Below are 16,946 nucleotides of genomic sequence, written 5' to 3'. Positions count from 1 at the left end.
TTCTAAAGTCTATGGATTAAAGTTCCAGGACAACGTTCGCCAACGTTCGCCCAGCGGAATCTGTTTTTGGTGAATTTCTCCACAATGGCTGCATACACAAATTTTTATTTACCATACACAATTATAGGACGTCTTACACTAATTATCTGCATAATTAAAATCTTTAAATTCAACAACATTCCGCTGCGCGAACGCACACATATAGGCCAATTAGAGGAATAATCAAAACAGGAAAATTGTACAGAAGCTCAGGAACTTCAAACACGTGTAGGTATTGTTATATTAAAATGCATTTATTCTTATATATACCTACATTATTATTCCATAAGTAAATACCTAATGGGTAATTTGATTGTTTACTAATTGGATTAGTCAATTCATCGGCATTATTAATTTATCCATACCTCGCCATATTGGTTACCTAGACGAGTCCTTATTTTAGTAGGCTTCTAAGAAATTGATAAATAGGTATCACCGAAATTAAAATGCTTGTTCTACGTATAAACCAATTTAATTGTTTTAACATATTTTGCAATCATATAAACTACATTCATAAATATGCCATATCTAGTACACTAACACTAGAACAATAACTACAGATAAAATAATACAATCATACAGAGATTAGAAGTAGGTATTTATAAGGCAGTGTTTATATATCTATGGGTTCAGTTGCTAATCAGAAGATTTAGCAGCTAAAATTATATCAAACGTGCTTAAATTATGTAATGAATTAAATCTAAAGTTTATACTATTATATTGCACGTTAGTGCAGTGGCCATATTATTGCAACCAAATGTTAAGTGTTATTAATACACTCGACATTAACGCTATCTGAACCACGAATCTCGTACCTAGGTATCATTCACTGATGATGATGATGATGTATGAATCATCAACCACCTTTTTATAATATTCCTTGATAGGTTGCAGAACTTAACATTCGTTGATTTCTAGTGTGGAAGAGGTTAGCTATACTTAACTTTAAGCAAAATTATTTAACTAGGATTTAACTTTCGATGGCATTGTAGCCTATTATAACTGTCTTGCACTTTTTCTGTGCTTTTTATATGATTAACAAAGATGGAACCATATGATAATTCTGCAAACTTAACATAAGTAGGTCTAATTAACTACCTACTTATCTCAATTACTCAATGCTAACCTCACATAATTTCCAAATTGTCTTTCATAAAATCCAAATTGCTAAATTGACATTCCTTAATATGTTCTAATATAATTTCAACCGTTTCATCTTTTATTTTGCCGGCTTCGTTCAATATTTTCAACAAGCCGGTTAATGTGAATATCGATTTTACGTGGATTCCGTTCTGTTTTAGTACACTAGCGCCACCTTGGTCTCGGTCGAGAACTATGACGGCGTGTGTGACGACCAAGCCTTCGGAACGTAACGTGCCAACTGTTTCCATAAGACTGCCGCCAGATGTCACTACGTCCTCTACGACTAAGCATTTCTGGTTTTTCTCGAAGATTCCTTCTAGGATCCTCTTGGTGGCATACATTTTGGTTTCCTTTCGCTTCATGATCATGGGAGTGTTGGTGTGGACTGACATGACGGCTGCGAGGGGGAGCGCGGCGTAGGGAACTCCGCAGAGCAAGTCGTGATCTATTTCTCTCGCTAACTTTTGTAGATGTTGCGCCACTGATAGCTGAAATGTGAAAATTACAAATTGAATCTTTTTCTTCATGATAATGCAGAGGGATATAGGTACTATAGGTAATGGAAGCAAGTTTAGAAATACTACATAACTATGACACGAAAATGTCAACGCAGGTATTTATTCAGCAAAATGTATTTTCCTACTTGTTTTTCATTTCATCACTCATCACAGCCTATTGCCGCACACTGCTAAACGTAGGCCTCCCCCGAAGAGCGTCCACTATCCCAATCTGTGGATGTGGATCAATCACACCTGGATCCACAAGTACCTACTGAGTTCTTACCATGATCTGTGGATGTGACACGACGACTCTCAAGTCGAAGTATATAGGGGTTCGCCTGCCGATCTTAGCCTCGATGTCTCCGAGGCGCACCGCCCCGGCGTCGAACAGCCGCACCGCCAGCTCCTCTAGACTCCACATAGTCTGGAAATGCGAGATAGTTTGAAGTCACCGAGGGCCTGGTATAAAGAGTGCTCCAAAAATAATAAGAAATAGGCTCCGAAGTCAATTGGTAGCAACTTAGCAAGCAACAGTGCTTTGTGAGGTCCCATAATTTTCCGAGATTGCACTTCAATCAACTATTCCCTAGCATGCTTATTAATTTTAATCGAGACTTCTTTCTTCTTCTTAGCGTTTATCCCGTCTTGTGACGGGGTCCGCTTTCCGTATCTTCTTCTTCCACTTCGCTCTATCCTGGACATCTTCCTCTTCGAGGAATTCGAATTTTAATCGAGACTAGACTAACAAATATAAAAAAATAATAAATAAGTAGGTATGACCGAAAAAAATGGCTTCCAAAGCTATCATAGTATCTCCACCACCGAATCTTACAACAATCCACTTTCTCAGAAGTGTCTCAATGGACACTCGATCATCAGGCAAAAATTAGAGAAAATACAATCTACAAACATCTGCCTACCTAATATCGCATGAGCTAAGAGCGTGATATTCATGCTACATTTATTTTTAGTTCCCTTTCATCACAAGGAACTATGCATAATAAATAAGTAATCTAAATCCTTGAATAAGGTTAAGATGGTAATAAAATCTATCGCTCTACACCAAAAAGTTCCGCGGTAAACCGGTTGATATCAATATCTGTCTTACAATGATTGTCTGTGTGTTTGGACAAGATCTCCATTGATTCGGAACTTATGTGGAACGTAGGGACATCTTATTAAATCTTGCGCAAGTTTTGACGTCATTATATGGTTAATTTTAACCATTTATATGTCCAAAATCTTGTACAAAGTTAAGCAAAGTTTATTCGGAAAACTATCTTTACGTGGTATCTTTAGACATCATCAGATAGGTACAGATTCTCGTTACATCTTGAACTTATTAATAATAGGTACCCTGTTACTGCATTAAATAGAAGTTTTGCAGTTTCAGACAGCATGGACCTCCAATCTATCATTCGTTCCTTGGTTATGCAAACTAACATGCGAGTTAACTTTTAGAAACAGAATTCCAGGAAATATAGAGGTCATTGCTCTGATACCGCCTCTCGAGGCAGACTAGAAGTCTACGCCCTGAGGCTGATTAACAAATAACGCAACAGCAACAGCATGGTTGTCATTTATAAAGGCAACATCGTTAATTTTGTCTTCCTCTGCACACAACTCATCTATTGTCCTCTAACCACCTCAAATGTAATACCGCTCGGGAGAGAGGCAATGACATACCATTAGTGGTATCCTCTCTCCTCATGTATATCCTAAGTAATCCTTGCTCTGTTTACCAGTACACCTAGGTTGGTATTTACTGATACCTATCAGTACCAAGATACATAGCAAATGGTCCAATTTAACACGAAGATTAGGATCTAACTGGAAGTGAACGCCCCATTGACAAGGAGTTTCCTCACAGTGAACTGTATTGCATAAGATTATTGTACTGGGCATCAGACATCGGACCCCAAACGTCGGCCTAACACCACGTGCCCTAAACGTGACTTGTGACTCAGCATACTAGCTCAATCTTGCGGTGCCACTTATGTTTGGTTCAAAATATATGAGCACCGAACTGGGCTGTAGAAATGGGCTCTATTTAATACTCTTCTAAAAGGCCATATACGACTTTAGAAAAAGCTTGTAGTTACTTATTTTAGACCTTCACACCCAGATTTCGCTGACGTCAGTAAATCAGTGAGCCCATTAATTATCCATTGAATGGAAACCGTAGTTCACTGTACATATCTTAGTAAACAAATATGTATGTTAAACCAGGAAAATGAGCTACATGCTAGTGTCTAACTAAGGTATATCTGGGAACACCATCGATCGCTGTATCGTGTGTTTTTTAGGATTGATTAAGTTCACATACCAGTGGCGGATTTACAAACTTGCCGCTAGTAGGCCATTCAATTTTTGCCGCCTCTAATGATTGTGAACTTAATGATATTTCTGTCAGTTACTAGATTATTTTTGCAAGCCTCTATGTATGTACCGAAGAGTTTAATGTTAACAAGTTTATATGACAGCGACTTTGAAGCGTAAAACCTCTGTAACTTTTAAACGGCTCAATCGATTTTCATCATACACTAAAAAAAAAAACTATACTAAGTATATACTGAAATCGGTTCATTCGTTCGGGTGCTATGATGCAGTGGCGACGTAGCATCGGGTGGCACCCGGGGCGGACTACCTATTGTGCAATGTGCAGCCCCCCAAAAAAAACGACAAATGTAAATACTTTTCTGTTCCAAAACTCAATAATTTTGTAAAGTGAAAAAGTCGCGAGCGAAGCGAGCGCGATTTTTTTTTTAGTTTTGGTACACAAAAATATCTACCCAAACAAGAGTGGAAAAAAGCACTGCAAAGAGAAGAAGTCGCGAGCGTAGCGAGCGCGAAATTGTTGAAGTTTGGGACGCAATAATACCTAAAGAAATCAGAAAATAGCCACTGTCAAGTAAAAGGCGCGAGCGCAGCGAGCGCGAAATTTTTTGAGTATTGGAACACAAAAATACTCAAACAAGTTTGAAAAAAACCAGTGTAAAGTGAAAAAGCTGAGAGCGCAGCGAGCGCGAAATTTTTCGAGTTTTGGACACAAAAGTCCTCCACGCGTCAGTTGTTTTTACTACTTCGGTGCTTTAACTTTTTGTTAAATTGAGGACTCAAAGAGCGCAGAACAAACCAGGTATGATGAAAAAAGCCGCGAAACTTTTATTTTATTTTTATTGAAACGCTATTAGAATATTTTAAAATTCATGATCACGTAAGTACCTAAGTATATGTATATTACAGTTTATTAATTTTGCGTTTATTAATCGTTTATTTATATATGGATTGTGTACTCATATACTCAATTATAAAAAAAACCTGTAAAAAAAATTGCTAATTTTGCCGCCCCTCTAAATCTGCCGCTCTAGGCACTGGCCTACTTGGCCTATTGGTAAATCCGCCACTGTCACATACAAATCGTATATTGACGGTACGGTACTTTAGTTTTAAACCATTTTTCACAGAATACGAATAATGTTTTTTAATATTGCAGATTTTGTCACGAGGCATCTTGATCAGCTGTCATGTAACTAGACCAGGAGGAAAATTCCAGAAGCTTTCGTTAGTATTGCGAAAGTGATGTTTGTTTTAACTAATCGGGTTTTATCATCTTTCCAAGATGTTCTGGTTTACCAAAGTTACCATAAAATTAAGAATGCTGTCACTATTCTAGATTGTACTAAACTTACTAAAGTTAAAATACGACTTGTTACAATTCGTGAAATATTAAAGTAGAGTAGACATGTTTTTGGACTTAAAATCCTAAAACCTGTGTGATATTAGATCACCTATCGCCTTTTATTTGCTGACATAGTAATTAATCTTTAGATTATCAGAACTATAATATCTCCGCATCTGCGCCTAATTACTTTGAGCCTTAAAGCCTTCGGAATTCTAATGAATTTAACTCTGTTCATGAGGAAGTAACGTGTTCATAGCAGTTAATAAGGTTCAAATAAATTAATGAACTCATTGATGGCAATGACATTGACATTCACCGTTAACTTTATCATAAGTTGGTGTCTTTGACATAATTAAGGTACCTGCTAATGATTTCCGCATAAATTACCTACCAAGTACTTATTCAATTTGTCTATAGGTACATAGCTGAAAGGCTTCGAAACTACTAAACTAATTTGAAAAATTCTTTCACTATTAGTAAGTAACAACAGCTATTATTAAAGTCAGATAGTCACTAATAAAAAGGAATATATGGATATCTTTGGAATTCCCTATAATGTAGATTGAGTGCTGAGTGGGCTTTTTGATTTAAATAGTATATCTAAATATCGAATTATTGGTACGTAGGTTTTCCTATGTATGTCACGTTATGTTATGTGAAGATCTACCTGTGTTAGGTATATTTACATAAATGTTATGTAGGTAATATTATAAGAAATAAATAAGAATATTTGTTAAACCTTAACGGAAAAGCGCTGAAAATACAAGGTAGTGTTGTTCTCTAATCGATCAGATACGATAAGCTTATTTTATAAAGTTTATCAATTTAATAGCAAAACCTTTTTTGTTTTTAGAGCACAAATAATTTTGAGTATACATCCCATTCCAGAAAAAAAATTGTTGTTCATACACGATCGATTATTTTAATCTTTATTTTGACTTCAAATATTATTTATTTACTTTGTAAGTTACTTCATGTATGTACAGATAGTTTAGTAAAAGATAACAAGGATACATGACATTTCATCAAGGCTGACCCTACCTACCTATAATACCTACTTTCTCTCAATCAATATAAACAAATTGCGTTCCAACTGCGATATGAACAATACACTCATTAACAGCTCAAAACTAGGTATATTTACTTACGTATTTTCGAAAAATTCCGTCCAAAATCTTGAGGGTTACGTCAACCTAGCTCGGGGTCCCACGATACAGTAACGAGGTTGTCACAAATCTGCATTGACGATCGAATTTTGGACCCCAAACACCTAACACCAATGCGTCATCCTATGGTTAAATTGGTTATGATTTCCGAAGAAGAAAAAAATCACTTTTACTGCGAAGAACACAATAAATAAATATCTAAATTAATGTTAAGTAATTTCTGGAATTATCCGGCAATTTAATATTTTTTTTACTTAAATGTCAATCATTTTTATCGATGTTTTTTTAATAGTTCCCAATTTATAAATCACATCACTATTTTTGTACTTTATATCCGAAATGGTATTTATTTGTTAATTTGGTAGACACATGTATCTTGTAAGACAGTTATTGTAGAAATAAACATGTCTGCTTATGTTTAATATAGTTTTTGCACGCGGTTTCTCTCGCTTGAATTTTTTGTTTGTTATGTTGTTAAGAATAATTGTTTGATGAGTAGTTTTTCTTGTGTCTGTCTATTAAGATTATAATAAAAAGGTTTGAAATAACGAGCTTGTAATAAAAAAGGATAGGTACTGTTTAATTTGCCTAGCGGCCATAGCCTGTCTGGTATGCAAGAAGGTTCGATTTCCGTGTATACTTCCATAGATTTTTATGTCACTTTCAGGAAATATACCAAAAATTCTGTTGCCAATAATGATGTATGGTAAGACAAAATGCTAAAGCTTATAATACCACAGCATAGATAAGTATAAGGATGACGGTAAAATAGGCAACTTATAATTAAAACCTATAACTGGTTTACTTTAAAAAAAAAAATAAGATCTTATCATAAATTCACTCGTTTGTCTTTGATTTTAATTTCAAAGTAACTTTATATCAAATAATATAAAAATACCTAATCAATCTATAATTAAATGGTTCTAGACAAACTTTCCACAACACTATTAGTGAAACTTGCCACATTTTAATGCTATTTACATTAAATAGGTAATAATTTACACGTTGATAAGCAAATGACTCAGTAATTATGTGATCTGGTCCATTCAATCGAAGGTCAGATTGTTCAATGCAGTTTTATTCAGTGCACTTTTGTCTCCGTTTATGTCTATACTAAATTGTGTTTCTGTTTGTTTGTAATGGATAAACTCAAAAACTACTGGACTGATTTTTCTGGTGCCACAGGCACGATAAACTGTAAGTCCCGGTTGTCATTGAACATCTTTGGCAGTTGTTACGGGTTGTCAGGGTCAGTAAGTCTGACAACCAGTCTTACCAAGGGGTATATCGGTTGACCGAGTAACTAGGTTGAAGAGGTCAGATAGGGCAGTTGATCCTCGTGGCACACTGATACTCAGCTACATCCGGTTAGACTGGAAGCCGACCACAACATAGTTGGGAAAAGGCTAGGCAGTTGATAAAAGGAGAGTCAGCTACAATATTGATGAAGGTCGTTAGAAAAAAGTTTCGATTCCATAAAGATATTCTGAGAAAATAAATCTGTTCATTAGTTATTTTATTTGTTTGTTTTGTTTCTGTCTATGAATAGTTCATGAGATGATTTTTTTCTGTTGATACAGTTAATGACGTTTAGGCCGTAGATTCTAGAAATATTTGGTGAATATAACTTACTTTATCTCGCGGTTTTATCTGTCCATTTCGATTTATTCATGGCAAAAAAAAAAAACAAATCTTTTTTAACTTAATAATTCGTTTTAAGAGATGTAATATTAAAATTGGGCTCATATTTCCGGAGATTATCACTCAAATAACAAAAAAAACTTCAAGTTTATTGCAGACTTGTTAAAGTCTACTAGTTTCTAGTATTTTCTTCAGAATCCAGCTGTTTATCTTGCTTAATCTCAACTTAATGATCCATCTCAACTTTACGATACGATAGTCCTTATCTCCCGATCACTAAGTAATTCTATGAGATAAGTGAGATATAAATTTCCGAAACTTGTTTTTTTTTTTTAATAAGGTGCTTCTTATAAAGAGCCTTGGTAACTTTTTTTTAAATACACTCAAAATCTGAGTAATACTTACATGCACATTTTGGAATCGATATACATAATACATCTTAATTACTTAGATATTATGGTAGGTCGTAAAATGCTTGACCTATGTGCTAAAAACTTTGATTCCTTAATAATAATATTGGGACACCTTTTCAAACACTTTTCACCATGGTAAGTTATTATTTAACTTCTAATCTTACAAAACCCCTTTTTATCTTCGGGAGTCGGGAGATAAAAAGTTTATCTTGAAATCTATGAACTAACTTTTAGATATTGAATTGTTGTCTATGACAGATCCCACGCCGTGATAAACAATATTAGGTACCTATCTACAAAAATATTTTTTAAAGATCATAACACTTTAAAATATGGACCAAGTGACCTATTACGAATGTATTATCTATACTTACTCATACAATAAAGAAGTTTTTGTTTGTTTGTTTGCATCCTCAAGACTCCGAAACTGTGTATTGAACTAATTAGAAAAATTCTTTCACTGTTGGTAATCAAAATAAAAATTGGCTCTTCCCGAGTAACATCCCTACTATCCGTAGACTAATATTATAAATGCGAAAGTAGGTAAGTACTGTTACACTTTGACGTCTAAACCACTGAACTAATTTTAATATTTGGTCCAGAGATAGAGTTGACCTTGAGAAAGAACATAGGATCGTTTTTATCCCGGACTTTTGAAGAATTCTCTTGGAAACGCGATATAACTTAACTCTACGCGGGCGAAACCGCGGACGGAAGCTATAGTAAGCTATATTTTCTCTCGGTACGGGCAGTAGAGGGACGCGGGTGAAACCGCTGGCATAAGCTAGTTTGCTTATAATTATAATTTGATATAGTGTCATAATCCGGCTTTACCTATAAATAACTTGAAGTGTGCTAGACAGATTTTATCGAATATAATGGAACCTGAATACATTAATCTTTAATTTTGGACACATCATTTTAATAAACTTAATAGGTAAGTAGCAATTTTATAAGTATTTGGAACTTAGGCAGGTTGCAGGTGTTCAATTAATTATTCATTTCTTTTTTCCAATTACTTAAGAATACAATTTATGATAGGGAAATATTAAAACTAAGACAGTATCAAAATATTCATCCGCATCGCTGTCAGCAGGGATCGTGCCCAAAACCTTGGGACCATGGGGCCCAAGTGCCCACAGACTCGAGAAATCAGCAAGCGATTAGTGGAGTCCACTCGTGACCAAAGGGCTGGCCTATACTTCGGCCACAGGATATGCATTGCCATCCAGCGTGGCAATGCAGCCAGACTTTTGGGCACGATCCCAGCTGACAGCGATGCGGATGAATATTTTGATACTTAGTTTTAATATTTGCTTATTATAAAATTGGGGAAAACGGCGATTTATTCAAATTATCTCATTCACAAAATTTGCCCTCTGAAAATACTTATCCAGACTTCACGTGTGGCAAACCTAAAAATAGACTTCAGATTGGACCACTAAACATTCACTTTTCATTTTGTCATCCGCCTCAAGAATAGACAGCACATTCCTAAGTTTTGAAGCAACGGCAAACATAGAAAATGCCTCTAAACCAAAATAACAAAATTCAATTTCAAACCTTATTTGCAAAGTTGTAAGGTGCATATTAGAAAAATTGGTAAGATTGAAACAACGTGATTTAATTTTTGCTTTTATTTGGTCTGCGTCGACGGAGATTCTAGCTATTTTAGGAAGTTCACGTTTTTTTGTTGTTTGTTGTGCCATAGTAACTGTCTCCGCATTTTCATTAATGCTGCAAAAGGAAATGGCTTAGTAATTATTGTTAAAATTAGAACTTTACACTGAAACGTAAAACAAGGATTGAAACTTGTAGTTTGACTGCAGTTTAGAGCTTTTCGCGCAATTATACATTTGGAACCTGTGTCTATAAATAAACTAGTCAATATTATTAATGAAAATCGTCCTTTATTATTTGTTAATTCGTTAACAATAAAACAAAGTAAAGTGACTAAGTCCATATAACAATATCATATTTTAAAACAACGCCACCTATGTTCCACCGACGGAACTACTGGGCAACTTATCTTTGCGCTCTGTTTAATTTCTAGGGTAAGTAGAATGGTTAGTCTCGTACTTACGTGTCAGGTTGAAGATCAAGTGCGTTTGTGGAGCACGAAACGTAACACTTTCGTATTGTTTGCTCTGATTTGAGTAGATTTTGAATGATAGTGGAAGGGCAATGCTGGGTTGCAAGCATTGTACTTTAAGTAGTACTTAATTTTCGTTAGTATTCAAACTTGGGACACTTATAGGCAATATATCTTCGTAATAATACCCATAATTCTTAGTAAGAGCCGGTAACGATATAATATCTGCGATATAAACTGCTTCATGAGTGGATATTACCTATGTTCCTATATCACCCACCGAGATGGTAATTGCTTCTCGAAAGCTATATAAATCCAATAAAAATCTAATCATAAATGAACCTAGCATCTACCATTTAACTCATTGACGCAAATAATTGCGAATAAACCCATAAAAATCTAAAATAAATGTACCAGCACATCGGCATACAGTTCCGGGCTTGGGTTAACAACCTACTTGACGTAAACATACCCGGATCGCGGCGATAGTTCACGATTTATAAACAAACAAACCGCCATACTTGCCATAGACACTGCGCAATGTCCGTCGACAATGGCGCAACTTTTTTTTGTTATGATTAGGCCTAGATCGGAACGTCCGGATTTTTACGCGGGCTTTGATACTGGCCGGTGAGAATAAAAATAGAAAGGCTGGCAAAAAGTGACTATAAAGTTTTATATTAAAACCGTCTGAAAAAAACTAACTTACGAAAAGCTAAGTAAGTAATTGGAAGCCGTCGCAAAAGGTATAAAATTGGAAGGACGAAGACACAATGCATTTAAGATGTTTTTACTGGTGGACAACGATGAAAGTGGCCCTAACTGCATCTGAACATCAAAACCTTCTTCCATTTTACAGCAGTCGAACGCCACTGAAAAATAACCATAAAGACTAAAGTTCCACTCTCAAAACATAAACAAACATTGACAGTGTTTATTCAAATCCCTTTGAAACAACAGCACGACACTCACCCCTTCTCACATAAAAATAACAAGCTTAACGTATCATAAGTAACCGTTTCAAAACCGATCGCTCTGAATATCCTATCTTTGCTTGCTAGAGATAGAGAACTTGACATTAGCTTCATACAAGTAATGTCAAATTTTCTATCTCTAGTAAGCAAACTAACAGATAGACTGAATATTGGAAACAGCCGTTAGCTAAACAATACTTAAACTAAAAATACTGGCCAATAAAAATAAAAAGTCAAAAAAAGGTGCGTTTAGTTTCCTGCGATCACTGGCGCCAGTAGCTCGCCAGTCGACTGCTGGCACGCTGCCAGGAGTAGCTTCCTTAAGAGTTCAAACTGTCTCACTTGTAGCTTTGTGCGTTTTGATTGTTTGGACTTGGATGTAAAAACTTTTGAGGTAATGTTAAAGGAACTATTCTGAAGAGTGATTTTAAACTCAGAATTTGAATGGGAAAATTACTAAACAACACATATTTGTTACTGTAATTCTTCACATTATTGTAAATGACAATATTAATCCCTTTGTTCCTTTATTCTTGTTATATTTAACTGCCCGTATGGGAAAATAATGGTACATTCTGAGTCTCAGAATGTTTTTTTTTTTTTTTTCTTAACTCAGATTCTGCGTTCCGAATGTGTATAGTTACCGGCACGGATATTGAGCTCTCGGCGGAAGAGTGGGGATCGCTTTGCGCACTGTACACATAAGGCAATAAACCAATTAATCGCTTCTGCGCAGGTGAAGGTCAGGGCTCAATATCCGTGCTGATAACTATACCTGTGGCTGTAAGCACTAGTTTCCCTGAATCAAGCATCTGCAAATCATAATGCAATGATTACCTACCACTACCTAGCTAGCACTAAGATACAACGTTTGCTTAACCCCTCGGGTTACAGTCAAAAGTAGTCCTAAATAACATGCCAAACTAACGTACATGGGAGTACACAGAAATCATAAAAGTGCCACAAGGAAAACCAGGGCAGTATGTTAAGCGCATCGTGCATCAGACTGCACAATGCTACCGCGGTGCCCGACGTACCTTATACGGAACAATGCTTGGCTGGACACAGGATGAAATTGTACGCACATTTTGTTTTGTGTAAATATGTGTGACTCTACATCCTTACTTGCGAAAGTCTGTGTTCCTTTAACCCTTAATTTGGCAAGCATAATCTTTATCAAATTTTATAAAAAAAATACTGTAGTCTAATTATTTGAGGTATAAGGAAATAGAGAAAAATATTCAAAAAATTTTTTTTTCAGTAATTGCGCTGAAATAATATGTATCTTATTTTACACATTGCCAAATACGGAGGAAGGTAAAGTTTTTCGATAATGTATCCAAAAAGATACATTACCAAATCGGGGTTATAAAATAAAATAGTTAATTGGTAAGAAAATTTATTTTTTTACATGAAAATCGTAAAAACAGTTCCGTTGTTTAGTTAGACATAATCTCACATTGTATTTTATCCGAATCCAGTGAAGGTGTTGAGGAACTACTATAAGAATCATGTTGTATTCCATAAACTGGCAATGTTGTGTCACTGGCTGTGTTATCTTCCTCATTGTCAGTTGTGTCACTGTCGTCCGATCGTGCATTTCCTGCAGGAATCAACGCTAGAATGCGCTTTGATCTTGCTCGTTTTAATACCTACGAACAAAAAAATTGCACATGCAACCAAACCAAACCCAAGCAAACTGAACACTGAACTGTTTATATGAAATTATGTCAAAAATTATGCAAAAAAAAATCTAAATAAAAATTAATTTTATCCTACGGAACCTTACATGCTGTAGGGTCTCACATGCGTGTAGTTAATATTTTTTTATATAAAAATTACGAGAATTTTAACGTGCGATAATAGGTTAACTTTTGGCAATGTGTCTTTAAAGATACAATGTTGTATAGTCGACATTTGAGCAAAGTATCTTTAAAGATACATTGAGGTTTGACACCTTGTCATGGCTCGATAAATACATTTCTATGCCATTATTTCAGCTAAATCGTTAGTATATTACGTTACACACATAAAATAGTAAGAACCTGACATCATCACATATAAAAAATAATAAAAATCAATAAAACTTACAGCTTTGTTGTTCTTCGCGACCGTCATTTTTTCAGGTTGACGTAAATCGGGATGTCCAGTTGTTGAAAATGCAATAGACTTACTTTTCCTAGTGATGTCATGAGTCAAACTTTATAATTAAATCGATCGATTCAAAAAAACACAATTATTTAATGTTACAGATTTTTTTAAAGTTGTTGTATCTTTAAAGATACATTTCCAAATTAAGGGTTAAACTGAGTCTGGGTGTTTCGAGTCTTCTTAGGACCGAGGATGGACTAGGTTGTGGGTAAAACGTAGGAAACTGCTATTTTTGTGATTGGAATTTGCTTCTCGCGTGTAGGTAGGTAAATGATTTTGATGAACGGCATCAATATATACCATTTTTCTTCTGAAAACCGAATCAAAATCGGTTCGGCCAAAACGTGCACAAATATGTATGACGCCTACAAAAAAAAAAAAACTTGTAGTGACTAAGATTCACAATGCCACTTTACTCATTATCTCAGTCTGTTTAAAACAAAAGTATTTCACCAATAACTTAACCACTATCTGAAGAAAAAGCAGACATTACCAAATAGTTACTTGGACAAAGGTTTTTAAGTGGTCGTATTACATGTTTGGTGCAGTTCGGCTGTCAGTGAGAACATCGTAAAGAACCTTTTAGCGATAAACGCGAGGTGCAATGCTTTAACTGCTTTTAGCTTTGCTCGCCACTGTTCATAAATATATAGGTTTTATAGTCTTTGCCACTGTTCTTAGAAATGTCCAGTGTACGTGATAGCTTTGTGCTGAGTAAACACTGGTTTTCCTTATGTATTTTCTGTTTCTTTTTTAATGAACTTGACTAGATTGCATTTGAATTTGGTTGTCGGTTTTCTTATATGGCTAGTTTGACTGGAGTCCATCTGGATAGAGATAAACCTATAGCCTTACAAGACTCCTATTTTATACTGTTTTTATAATTCGGAAAAAAGTGAACTTGGAAAAAAAGTAAAAATAAAATGATGATATAAGTTTTCTTGGGACCACATTAATTTTGGAAGAAACTGTAGCTCCCATACATGGATTTTTACATGGATATGTCTTATTTTCACCCAACATCACATAAGTACCCAAATAAGGTCAAACAATTGTATGTAAAGCAAAGTTTCGGCTCTCGCTACATGCTGTCGCGTGTCGCCAACTTTTTGCTCGCCCGAGCTCCGGCGAGACTGCTCGTAACGGTGTAGTGCGCGCATGTAGTAATGGCCGTATTTTGTGGCCGTTTTTGTTGCGAGTCGTGGTCGAAGGTAATAATGTATGTGTCTGTTTTGTGGTACCTAGGTAGTTTTCTTGTGTGTGCGGTGTTATGTACTGATTTGGGCAGTGGAGGAGGTAAATATGCTTTCCTTTGGAGTTTAAAACGCCTGGATAAGTTACAATCATCTTGTGAACCTACTCGGATCTTACCGTTATGAGCAAAGCTTTTTTACATACAGTAAAAAGTTGACAGGCTTCGATAATGTAAAATTGTAATGAAACCAATATCTATATTTTAACTAAATATTCTTCTTACAATATTCTTCTTCTTCTTCTTCTTCTTTCGAGTCGATGACATGTCATATATTGAGACTATACCTAATCGCATGTCCACTGTGCCCTGAAACCTGCTCGCGGGAGGACTTAATGAGCGCATCCGGCCGTGCTCGCTGTGGCGGCATATTGGGCTGACATAGTGTAGTCTCAATATAAATATTAAAAATGAAATATAAGTAGTTACTTAAAGAAAGTTATAATTTCTATCAAAGTGTTGATATGTCGTGACGAAAACACTATGCTGACCATAATTCAAAGAGAAACGATCCCCCTTGAGACTCACTTTCAACTTCAACGCATAAGATTATCGTCGCCAATTCTCCACGGACGCACTATATGCGAGTCGAATGCTACAGCTGTAAAAAGTATTTAGTTGAAAAACATCAATTGTCTGTGGTTCACATTGGAGATTGATAGAATATGAGTTTATTGGCCAAACTGTTATTCTCTATGAGACGTTCGGAATTTAAAATGAATTGTGACGTTTTGTCATCGTTTTGTGAAAAAGCGTAGCAAGAGCCTGGATCGTGAAGTAAGAAAACAGGATTAATTCATAGAAAAACTAACATTAACCAGTCACACCTAGGGGTATTAGGTTTGCCCGGGTAACTGGGTTGAGGAGTTCAGATAGGCAGTCGCTCCTTCAGCCCCGGATCTTCAATTTTTTTTAGGCGGGGCAAAAACTGAAAAATGCCGCCCTGCCTACCTACTTGTATTTATTTTCACCAACGAAAGTCACTTTTTTGGTAGGTAAAGGACTTAAAAAATGTGTCCAAATAATCAGTGCCGGTTTTAACTCTACCAGCGCCCTGGACGAGATTTCTACGGCGCCCTCCAACTGCAATTCAAACCCATACGAAAAACAGACACACATGTAGTTACCGGTAGCGCGAGCGAAGCGAGCGCGAATTTTATTTTTAGAGTTAACAAGTCAAAGCAAAAATTACGTAAAATGTAGCCCAATCGTACATAAGTTATTGCTGGTTGGTGAGTGCCAAAAACATGGAAACATGATTTCTGATTTAAAGTAGTACCGTAAATAAGAAAGTTCATATGGAAACTGGAAGTTACTTTCTTATTAATAAAAGAACTTAAAAACGACCCTACCTTTTTGATAGGGTAGACTAAAAAATTGTTGAAAAATAAAAACAACTGTAAGGTGAAGCAAGCCCGAAAATTTTTGAGTTTTGGATCACTAAAAGTCCTAAACATATATAATAAAAGGCGACTGTGAAGTGAAGAAGCCGCGAGCGAAGGGAGCGCGAAGTTTTGTGAGTATTGGGTCATTAAAAGTAGCTATATGTGACAAAAAATGTAAGTGTAAAGTAAAGAAACCGCGAGCGAAGCGAGCGCGAAAATTTTTGAGTTTTGGGACATAAAAGTAGTGTTTGTGTCGGGAATTTCTCAAATTTAACGCGGAATTAAACACAAATTCGCTTCGGCGCCCCTGAGCCCGCGGCGTGGGCGCCCGGGTTATTCGCACACCCTGCACCATAGGTTAAGACGGCCTTGATGCTATCCATACATTTGGATACAGTTCCTGTAAGTTGCGATCTTTGATGAAATTTAAAACAAAAATAGGAGTAACATTCTGATTAAGGATTGGTTGGGGCGCCTGTGGCGCCCCTTATATCCGGGACCCTGG

At 35.9% G+C, this 16,946-nt stretch overlaps 1 protein-coding gene and 1 long non-coding RNA gene across 2 annotated transcripts; both read right to left on the bottom strand.

Moving 5' to 3' along the window:
* Window positions 1-489: 489 nt before the first annotated feature.
* On the bottom strand, window positions 490-6,886 carry LOC110379522 (uridine 5'-monophosphate synthase). The gene is made up of 3 exons (XM_021339222.3): window positions 6,516-6,886; window positions 1,966-2,106; window positions 490-1,670 (listed from the first exon to the last, which is right to left on the bottom strand). The coding sequence occupies exons 2-3, from the start codon at window positions 2,101-2,103 to the stop codon at window positions 1,167-1,169; spliced, it is 642 nt and encodes a 213-aa protein (XP_021194897.3). The 5' UTR covers window positions 2,104-2,106; window positions 6,516-6,886; the 3' UTR covers window positions 490-1,166.
* Window positions 6,887-13,039: 6,153 nt separating this feature from the next.
* Window positions 13,040-13,956, bottom strand: LOC126054340 (uncharacterized). The gene is made up of 2 exons (XR_007510862.2): window positions 13,745-13,956; window positions 13,040-13,305 (listed from the first exon to the last, which is right to left on the bottom strand). It is a non-coding gene; the product is annotated as an uncharacterized LOC126054340 (long non-coding RNA).
* Between the last annotated feature and the right edge of the window lie 2,990 nt (window positions 13,957-16,946).

Source organism: Helicoverpa armigera, chromosome 25 (genome assembly GCF_030705265.1).
Source record: "Helicoverpa armigera isolate CAAS_96S chromosome 25, ASM3070526v1, whole genome shotgun sequence".
NCBI lineage: Eukaryota > Metazoa > Arthropoda > Insecta > Lepidoptera > Noctuidae > Helicoverpa > Helicoverpa armigera.
The sequence above is the reverse complement of the archived record's forward strand: the minus strand, read 5'-3'. Positions and strand labels throughout refer to the sequence as shown.

What these genes read in the sequence shown, in the direction of transcription:
- LOC110379522 (XM_021339222.3), bottom strand. Translation starts at nt 2,103, where the DNA reads ATGTGGAGTCTAGAGGAGCTGGCGGTGCGGCTGTTCGACGCCGGGGCG. An exon ending in TGTCACATCCACAGATCATG is followed by an intron (nt 1,671 to 1,965) that starts GTAAGAACTCAG and finishes TTCACATTTCAG; the next exon opens with CTATCAGTGGCGCAACATCT.